The sequence below is a fragment of the Pteropus medius genome, unplaced genomic scaffold (assembly GCF_902729225.1).
Source record: "Pteropus medius unplaced genomic scaffold, Ma_sr-lr_union100, whole genome shotgun sequence".
NCBI lineage: Eukaryota > Metazoa > Chordata > Mammalia > Chiroptera > Pteropodidae > Pteropus > Pteropus medius.
The window spans coordinates 9,399,259-9,409,339 of record NW_024349224.1 but is presented as its reverse complement, the minus strand read 5'-3'; the positions used below and the strand labels follow the sequence as shown (position 1 = coordinate 9,409,339).

At 50.6% G+C, this 10,081-nt stretch overlaps 1 protein-coding gene across 4 annotated transcripts in view; it reads left to right on the top strand.

Moving 5' to 3' along the window:
• ZNRF1 (zinc and ring finger 1) overlaps window positions 1–10,081 on the top strand; it is a 91,276-nt gene that overhangs the window by 70,027 nt on the left and 11,168 nt on the right. For all 4 annotated transcript variants that reach the window (XM_039881069.1, XM_039881068.1, XM_039881071.1 and 1 more), the window contains exon 2: window positions 5,558–5,653. In XM_039881069.1, the coding sequence (XP_039737003.1) occupies window positions 5,558–5,653 (96 nt within the window). The remainder of the gene's footprint in view (window positions 1–5,557; window positions 5,654–10,081) is intronic.

Below are 10,081 nucleotides of genomic sequence, written 5' to 3'. Positions count from 1 at the left end.
GTGCAGTCAAGGAGGCTGAGAAGTCCTATGATCTATGGAGGACCCAGGAAAGTGCATCATCACCTTCAGTTCCAGTCTGAGTGCGAAGGCTTGAGAACCAGGAGAACTGGTGGTTTTAAGTCCCAGTCTAGGGGCGGGAGAAGACCATTGTCCCAGCTTAGGCTTTTTATTCTGTTCAGGTTTTCAGTGGATTGAATGATGCCCTCCCTAGTCTGCTTTACAAAATCTCCCAATTCACTTCTTAATCTCATACAGAAACACTCTCCCAGACGCATCCGGAAATAAAGTTTCATGACATATCTAGACACCCCATGACCCAGTCCAGTTGACGCATTAAGTTAACCATCACAACAGATAGGTTAAGAAAAACATACACGCACGCATTTAATAAATCACTTTTAAGCGTCAGTGCGACTCTGCTGGCTCCTGGGAAACAGGTGAGCCCAAGGCCCTAGAACAAAAGTCTGGAGCCTGAGTCCATGAAAACAGTGTTGAAAGTGGCAGAAATCAGAATTCCTGAGGCCTTTCCCTAGTCCAGAACGTTCTCCAGGAGAGACCAGCCCACACCACAGCACGTCATAGACTGTGCAGAGCTTTTCAGTTATTTCTTAGATAAGTGTAGGGGAGGAGAGAATGATACTCAGAGCCTCTGCTCTTGGGGACACATCTCTGCAGTAAAAGAAAGCCATCCGACGTCACTCCTTGCTCTTCCATTTGTGATAAATCCCACCGAATCAAATTCGTGTAGTCAGTCCGCATCTTACAGACATTAAGCACCACCGGGACGTAAGAGAGAAAGACCAGGCTAGGAAGCAGGAACCGGACAGTCGAGACGCATCGGTGGGCAGTGGTGCTCCCTGAGCCCCCAGGTGAGAGGAGTCCACCTCCACCCCTCCTCCCTGGGACAGGAGGTCCTCCCTAGATGGCAGGGCTTCATTTTCCCCGGTGGATTCTTTTGATTCTTCTCCGTTTAGGTGATCCCAGAGACAGGCAGAACTGGGGCAGCGTTAAAATAGCGCATCAGCATAGGAGGGAGGGTCAGGGAGGGAACTGGGGCAACGTGCAGAGCACAGGTCCCAGGAAATCAGGTCTTAAAGGAGAAGTTTGCAGTTTTGGAAAATGAGAAGTACACGGTCCCCAGAGCCCAAAAACTTTGATTTATATCAAAGATCGGGAGGCTTATTGTAACTTGAGCTGGTTGCCTCTGTCCTTCGCTTTCCCTGTCAGTCAAATAGAATGGCCTAGGTGAAGTTTGAGGGGTCCAAATAACCCAACCCAGGATGATGCTTGATGCACATGACTGTGCCGGTTCCTGTGGTCGCTGTTGGTTTACCTGCCGGTGGGCTTACCCTTTAACTTGCAGTGCAAGGGGTCGAATTAATTGTTTGGTGGTACTGGGAAAACACCTCAAAACAGGTATTGTTCTGTTCCGGGTGGCTAAGTATAGGCTTGTCATCTCTCAGGAGCTCTGGTCCCTGGTCTCTAGTCCAGCTGAGATTCCCCACTGAGGGAGGACACTATTGAAAGACAAGAAGCAGCTGGGCTCTGGCTGATCAAACTGTCCTTGGCTCTTGTGGTTGTATAACCTTTAGCTGGTCTGATGGCAAGAGAAAGAAAGGAAATGAAGTCGAGAGACGACTCCTCTTGATTGGGGGTGGAGGGATCCTGTGGCAGCATTTGCTTGGTAGAGTCCACCCAGCGCTGAATCGGACGATTACAAATTCCCCCTCGTGCCCCGTCAGTCATTCCTCCCTCATTTTGAGAGATTGACAGGAAAGGACTGGGAGCCTGGTAAGTTTCCTGCCTGTGTCACAATCTGGTGGGAGCAGACGATGGCTAAACCGGTAAACCGGTTTGAGACTTGGTTCACTCCCTTCGCTCTCGGTGGCAAATAGTAGACTGGCTCTGAAAGGGAACTAGATGGAAGAGAGAAAGGCAGCTGGGTGGCCTTACCGTCTGCTTACCTGGCTTCTGGGGCAGTGGACAGAGTCTAGTCTCAGATGTAGTTGGCGGAGGTGGAGGTCTCCTGGAGACTCTACCCGTCTCTTTCTCATGAAGGGAAATCAGACATCTCTATACGTGCTTCCTGAGTGCTGATGAAGGTTGGTCTCACGAATAACAAAAGCATGTCAATTGGATGACATTGCAGACCTTTGGTTTAGCTTTCTTTGCAGGGCTGATTTTAATTTGATTTGGACATTTTTTTTTTTTTTCAAAATGGCATCCAAATTTCCTAGCTATCTTAACCTTTACATAGCTCATAAAGATCACAGTATTTATCATTCTGTAGGGCTGTTGGTGCTAAATGGTGACTGGGCAATTATGAGAAAAGATTGGGGCGGTCGAGTGGTAAAATCCATCTTGATCACTGGATGACCTTTCAGGAAAGAAGGTGGGAAAGACATTCATTTTTTTTCCCCTTAGCTCTCCATACTTTTCCATCCCTCTTACCTTTTGCCTTTTAATTTCCATTTGAAAAGTAATTTGCAAACTCAGCGTCTTACAACCGGTGCTATAGGCTCATGTGCCAAGTGGGAAGCAAACTCTGTCCTTCCATGTTAACAGAATTCCCCGAAAAAAAAAAAAATTCATTATTTCAGTTTACGGAATTATCCAGGACCATGGGTACTTCAGGAGAAATCGAGACAATGTGGAAGATTTGAAGTTAGTGTTAGCGATACCTCTGTCTGTAGCATTTATGTTGTTTCTGCCATGTAGCTTCTTTACTAGTCACGCAGTTCGGCAAGTGAGGTGCATACTGTGCAGTCAGACTTTCCTGGGTGCCGTACGCCAGCTCCTGCTGTCTCTGGCTGGTTACCTTGGGCGAGTAACTTACCTGGATGTCCTCTTCCACAAAATAGCCAACGTCAGTACCCACTTCATGTTATATAAACGGGAAGACTTGTAAAGCCCAGTGGCTGCCATAGTATATGGCGCAGTGAATGTGAGCTGTGATTATCATGGTCAAGAGCGGGTGCCGTAGAGGATAAACAGGGGCCGTGATTTCACATTGGCAGTCATCCAAGGTGCTCAAGAAGTTCAAAGGAAACAGAGATAGGACCTGCAGGGGTGGCCACTGGCACCCCTGGCTCACTATGCACAGTCATGGCAGGTGTCTTGTTGCTTCGTCACCCCCATCTCTTGGCCCCCAGATCCTTCCTCCAGCCCTCCTGTTTCTTCCTCCTTGCCAAATGCTGCCATGCCTGACGATGAGGCTCCCACGTACATTTGATTAGCTGCTTTTTAGCATGCTTTCCGGTTTCTCATCTCATTTGCTCCTAGCGAGAGTGAGGTAAATTACTCTTATTTTTCAGGTGAGGAAACTCAGGTCCAGGGAGGGTAGATTATTGCCAAGGTCTTGAGGCCGGAAAACCCAGCTCATCTTGGCATTTCCCACTCAAGTAATAGACTCTGAGTTCTTTCTTGAGCCTTACCCTACGCCCCAGTATCCAGAGGTAGTGGTCTAAGCAGGCACTAACCCTGCTTTCTCTGGAATGTAGGTTTTTCCCGCTACAGTGGCACTTCTTCTCCACATGTAACATTTCCCAGTCCACCTCTTTCAAAAAACCCTGTTCCGAGGTGTGTTTTCCCAGTACCACCAAGCAACTAATTCGATTCTGAAACTGCCTACCTGGAGGTAGCATCACATCCCACAGGTTTAGGGCTCAGCCCCACAAGACTTCTTCTCCCCACTTCAGACCCCATTTGCAAGTCCAGGTGGTCACCTGTGCTTCTGACCGACTGGCTGTTAATCAGAGGTTCCCACAGTCCCTTCCTCCTTTCATTTAGTTCGTGGGACCAGATTGTAAAACTCAGAGAAACAGTGTCACCTACTAGAACTATACCTACCAGTATGTTATAAAAGGATATAACTCAGGAACAGTCAGGTGGAAGAGATGCTTAAGACAAGGTACGGGGAAAGGGCACGGAGCTTCCATGCCTGGGGTACCAGTCTCCCCGAATCTTCACATGTTCACTAACCTCGAAGCTCTCTGAACCCCGTCCTTTTGGGTTTTATGGTGGCTTCATTACACAGGCGCGTTTGATTAAATTATTGGCCATTGGACTCAATCCTCTCTCCTCGGGGAGGTTGGGGGATGGGACTGAAATGTCCAACCCTCTGATCAGCTGGTTCCCATGGCAGCCAGCCTCAGTCCTTAGTTTACCAAGGGACTTTTTAGAAGTCACCTCATTTACATAAACTGGTGTGGCTGAAAAGGGCTTGTTATGAATAACAAGCCACTCCTTTCACCTTATAACTCTGGTGCCATTTCAGAACTAGAGACAAAAGACCAAATGTTATTGGTCTTATGACCCTTAGGAAATTCCTAGGGTTTTAGGAGCTCTGCACCAGAAATGGGCAAAGGCCAAATATGTATTTCTTATTATAAACCACAATATCGCACTTGTGATCAAGCCTTCCTTGGCAGAAAGCACTTTCGATTGGGAGCTAAGAAATCTGATTCTAGTCTGAGCCCTGCTCTCTCAGCCATTTGACCTAAGGGCCTCACCAGGACCTCCTCCTTTATCTGAAATTGTCAGTAAGTGTGTTTCTCTACGAAATCCAATTTTGCTAGAAAACTGGGGATCGACCCTTCTCATCATGTTTCAACTAAAAATTAACAGAAGAATCAAATCTTCACAGCAATAACTCTTCAGTGGGATTGGGTCTCTTTTGGTAGAATGGAAAAGAATTCACTTGAAAATAATTTCAATAAAAGTAAAATGGGGGGAGTTGGAAATAGTTTGTCTATAAAAAAAAAAACCCAAGAGACTGTATTTGTTTAGTAGAATTCAGCTCAGAAGGTTCTCACCTGGAATCTCCAATACCGATACAATCGTGACGAGACCCCTTGGGTGTGTAAGCAGTCTACACTTGGGAATAGAACCCTGAGTTCGTCCACCTGGTGTGAAACAGCTGTTATCCTCAGTGGCATATGGCCACGGCACGCAGGGCATTTGGGAGTGCTCTGGAGGGCCACCCTGCTGCGCACACACTCTCAGGACAGCTGCCTTGTCACAGGGGAGGCCAAGGTGCTCTGGGTGAGGGATGCAGGAGCTTCGGGGTTGTGAGTTAATGAGGCGTGGAGCCAGGTGAGGGATGGAGTTGCCGGTGACAGTAGCGAGGGCTCCCACAGGTGATCCAACCAAGGGGTTTGAGGGCTGTGAGGCAGAGAGAGCAGTGTTCAAGGCTTTGTTGTTCAAAGACAGATTACTTAGTTGTCCTGATCTGATGCCTACCTATCCCCACTGCCCACTAGACCCGCCCTGAGAAAGATTCTAAAAGAAAATAAAACTCAAACGTCACTGACTTCTGACCAGCTTCAGCGAGGGGTGAATGACAGGGAGAGCACTAGTGAAAAAAATGAGAGTTCGGGGCTATAGTAAAATAAAATTTTGCATGACTTAATAAAGCACAAATCAAGTCTCGGGTCTATATCTAGACTGTAATTCTCCGTGTCAATGCCGTGCGGCCATAGTCATTTAAGAATACCGCATTTATTATGGATATACTTAGTTTGAAGAAAACATTTCATCCTGTTTTCCTCTCTTTCAGGTTTCAAGTGCCCCATTTGCTCCAAGTCTGTGGCTTCTGACGAGATGGAAATGCACTTTATAATGTGTCTGAGCAAACCTCGCCTCTCCTACAACGGTAAGGGCTTGGCGGGGGCCTGCGAGCGAGGGTCTCCCCAGCCTCCCGTGGTGCCGGGCAGCATTTCCACCCACCTTCCGGCAGGAATGCCTGAGTGGTAATGGGAAACCCGACCACTCAGGGAGTCTTGCTGTGCCAGTCGGAGAGGACAAGGTTGGGACAGAGTCAGGTCGTGGTGCCAGGAGGTCTCTCGGGAAGCCCAGTTAATCCTTCTGCTTGTTTTCTGCCCCGCTTGTTTCCTGGACATCGGGTTGAGAGATACCACCTCCACCCATGTGTGCTCCTGACAGCAGAAGGCTGGAGGGACTGCCACCTCTCCTCGGGGCACAGGGCGTCTGTGCCAGGGGTTTGCACAGAGCACTTACGCCCCGACGACTCCTCACAGCAGAATAAGTACAATAGGCGGACGCCCTTTAGGAATCAAAAACACCGAGCTGTCACCTAGTCGCTCCACCAAGGCTGTGGATAAGGAATCGGAGCCCAGCTGATCTGACTTCAAAGCCTGTCTCAACCACTTACTGACTATGATCCTGGGCAGATTGCTCAGTTTAGCAGAGCCTTGGTTTTCTGGTCCATGAAATGGGGCTATCAATACCTGGTTCATAGGAATTTTGACAAAATACAGTAAGATATGACAGGTAAAACTCGTTAGCACAGCCTGGCACGTGGTCGGTGCTCGGGAAGTTACAGCAGCCCTGGCAGAGGCGGGACCGGCTGGCGGTTTCGTTCCTCATTTCGCAGAGTGGACCAGTTTCTCTTTAACACTTCGCATCCTGTGCTGCCGGCCACACTCTGCTTTTCCATTATGTGCTTCGTCTGGGCATCGTACCATGTTCGCCAGCGATCTGTGTATTATATGAGAACTGGTACTAGATCTAAGCGGGGTGCACCCCTACTCTGACCCTGGGCCCACCTTCTAGGATTAAAGTCACAGCGGTTCTTAAGAGTTCTGGGACATCTCAGAGGGTCTGAGGACTGGCCCGGAGGTGAGCCTGGGTCGCTTGACCCCCGTCTCGACAGGAGATGTTTCCTGGTCAGACTTGGCAGACCTGTCTTTGGGCTCTGGCCTCCTCAGATCCCAATGTCCCTTGCCCCCCACACCGCATTAGCCTGGGCAGGCCTGATGATTCCAGATTGTTCTGTGGAATAAATCTGATGAGTTCGATCCACTTGATTCTCCTGAAAACACACCCTGCTATTCTCTCATCTGTTTACTTGCTCGACCAAAAGCTCCAGACGCATGCGGGTGGGCAGGGTACCTAGTGTCTCAGCTGCACGCAGTCTGGCAGCTGGTCAGGGAAGGCTGCGGCCCTCTCTCCATCCCCAGCGTTTCTCTCCCGCTTCATATCCTCCCGGTGCCTGGGAAGTCTCTCCTGTCCCCAGTGGGCAGCCTCTCCCTGTCTCTGGGCATGAAAACCTCTGTGTCTGAGTCTTCCGTCACGATGCTCTGGACTTCCCGTCAGACTTGTCAGTGTGCTTGCCTTCGAGGCCGCTCCGCTCTGTGCTGTTCCTCGCCTCTGCCTGGGACCATGGACGGAGAGGAGTCTTTGCCCCGGCCATGGCCTCGGGAACTGTTCCCTTATTTTCCACATACGCGGAGCCCTCATGAAGACCGCTTTTTGTCCCGTGGATTGCTGGGGGGAGATCTCCATAGACACTGCCTTGTGTCATAAGAACACAAAGCAGCCTCAGAGTGGGCCCGCCCGAGAGGGCTGGGCTCTTGGTGTCATCAGGAAGAACTTTGCAAAGGCAGCTGTGGAGGACAGAGTGCTCTTGGGGCCACCTGAGTACTGCATACCCACACACCCAGTCTGGAGAACAGGAAAGGTGAGGGGCACGGGCTGTATCCTGGAGAACTGCGCGGTGCTCCCCGTAGGGCTCCTCCCCGCTGGCAGCCGGAGGATGCGGTCATTCTGCCCTGCTACCTTCATCTCCGTAGAACAGGCTTCGAAGCCCAGTCAGAGCACAGGGCACCCGCAGACGCCACACTCAGAGTCAGAGTCCCTTTAGAACAGGAGTCCCCTGTTCTAAACCCTGGGCGCAGACCAGTACCGGTCCATGGCCTGTTAGGAACCGGGCCGCACGGCAGGAGGGGAGCGGTGGGTGAGAGAGCGAAGCTTCGTCTGTATCTGCAGCCACTCCCCAGAGCCAGCATCACCGCCTCAGCTCCGCCTCAGAGCATCAGGCATTAGAGTCTCCGAGGAGCACCGGTCCCTGATGCCACAAAGGTTGGGGACCACTGCCTTAAAGAACAAGGAAGTTGGCCGACCAGCCTGTGGCTGTTCTCGCGCTGGTCTCATCTTTTCCCTCTTCTTCTGATTAAAAAGCCACCTCCTCAGGTTGTGTGTGTATGTGTGTGCGTGTATAAACTAGAAGCTTTCAATCCAGGATTTCTTTTGCAAAAGTCAGTCCTTTACCACCAGAAGCAAAGAGAGAGCATGTTGCATGAGTCTTGTCAGTGGAATTCGTCATAAGGTGTTGAAGGTGCTTCAGAAACAGGGGCCCTTCTGAGTGCCCTGCTGTGAAAAGGCCTTCGGGGCTGGACCCCTCATACTGTCTTTGTCTTTTCTGAAGACTTCGAACCCTTCCAGGTAAGAAGGCGTTACCGCCTGGGGTTGGTATGTGGAGTTTCAGTCTCCGGAGCTGGTCTGGGGCCTGGTCTAGTTCAGATCGAGCCCAGGCCTTTCGGGGTCCACAGGCCAAGCCCCCAGTTGGGATTTCGAGCTATTTATTTTGGTTTTGCCAGTAGCATATTCTACCCCTGATTTCTCATCATCCCAACCTCTTGACTTCACTTTATCTTTTCTTGTAAAAGAAATAATAGTAATGTGAGGAGACCTTAAAGAGTCCGTGAAATAAATATAGAGCTCTCAGATCTTTCTGGGAAGGGGGCTGGGGGGCGGCTGTCCTCCTAGTGGATAGAGAAAGAAGTGCTACTTTCTTAGGATTCACTAGAACTCTTGGTCACTCCCCTGGAGACTTCCCATCTACACATACACAAACTTTCTGCAGTTGCTGGCACCAGTTGGGGCATTTTTTATAAAACGGCGGTTATATAAGATGAAATTTAGTTAGCCGCCAAAGAGAAAAAAGTAAAAACCTCCTAAATGAGGCAGATAGAAAGTAGTAGTTTTCTTATTATGAGGGTTGGCCTGAGCTGTGGGTTGGAAGGCCTCCAATAGCCGCCTGCTAGATTTAAAAAAAAAAAAAAAACAGTTTAGGAAAGGCAAGACTAGTTCAGCGGGTTTGCCCAGTGCCCAGGAGAAATGTGAAGAGCAGTAACCAGTGCTCCCGGGGCAGGGGCAGGCGCTGGCCCCTGCTCTGGGGGTGCAGGGAGAGCACCTCCTTCCTTTCCTTGCAGGGCGGCTCAGAGCCCAGGACTCTTAGGACATAAGGGAGGGCTCCGGGGGACCCATTCGTGTGGGTAAATGTGGCCAGCTTGAATGGGCCTTTTAATTTCTCTCCCTTTCCAACATCTGTCTGTGGCTCTGAGCCTGGGAGAACGCGCCCTCGAGACTATCCACCCAAACTTTGACCAACAAATTGCTCACCTAGCAGAGTGGGCCTCGAGATGGGGGCCTTGGTTTTACTATGAAGAGAAGAGAGTCATACACTACGGGGAAGAGGGCGTGACAGGCGATCAACTGTCCATTGGAAGCATGAGGGTAGGGGGCCTTGATCCAGGACCAGCCAGTGGTCCTTGGCCCTGGGAGATTCTGGCTTGTGGCCGGTTCCTTTGCTAACAGTATTAGGAGCACCTGGTGGCTGTCAAGGCAGCTTTAGAAGGCTTTCTCCCCTCCGCTCTCTTTGGGGGCCCAGACCCATGCCCTGCTTCTTAGGTCCTGACTACCCTCCTCTCCTCTCTGCTAAAGGTCGTTGCCCCCCGACCTCAGGGCTCTTGAACTGCTAAATGTCACATAAGGTTTCTTTAAAGAAGAGGGAATCTGGCTCCCCCCAAAGCAGCAATGCCTCCTGCTAGTTTACCTTGAGCTGAGTTAGTAGACCTGAGTGAATGGTGTTTATCTGGCCTGTGTCTCTGCTGAGACCCTGTATTTGGGATGGAAATGCCTTTTCCTCAGCCTGGGGAAGCCAGGTCCTGGCCTAGGAGTTTGCCCCGCCCAGCAAGGCGCTGCCAGGAGCTGTTGTTAGGTGCCGTCGCGGTGGCCGAGTCTGGCTGTGTCTGGCTGCAGAAGAGTCTGTCCTGGTGGTCCTACCCAGGAGGGCGGGAAGGAGGGCGCTTCCGGCAGCTGCTGGTAGGCTGGCCAGGCTGCCGGTTGAATGAAGAGTCTCGAAGGGAGGGCAGCCCGAGTCGAGGACCGAGGGGGTTGCTGTGGAGAGCTTCTGTAAATCGAAGCCCTCTGGGCCTGAGCTCTAGCAGCTCACCCCTCTGGGCTGTCATCATTGCAGCCCCACCTGGCCAAAACGATA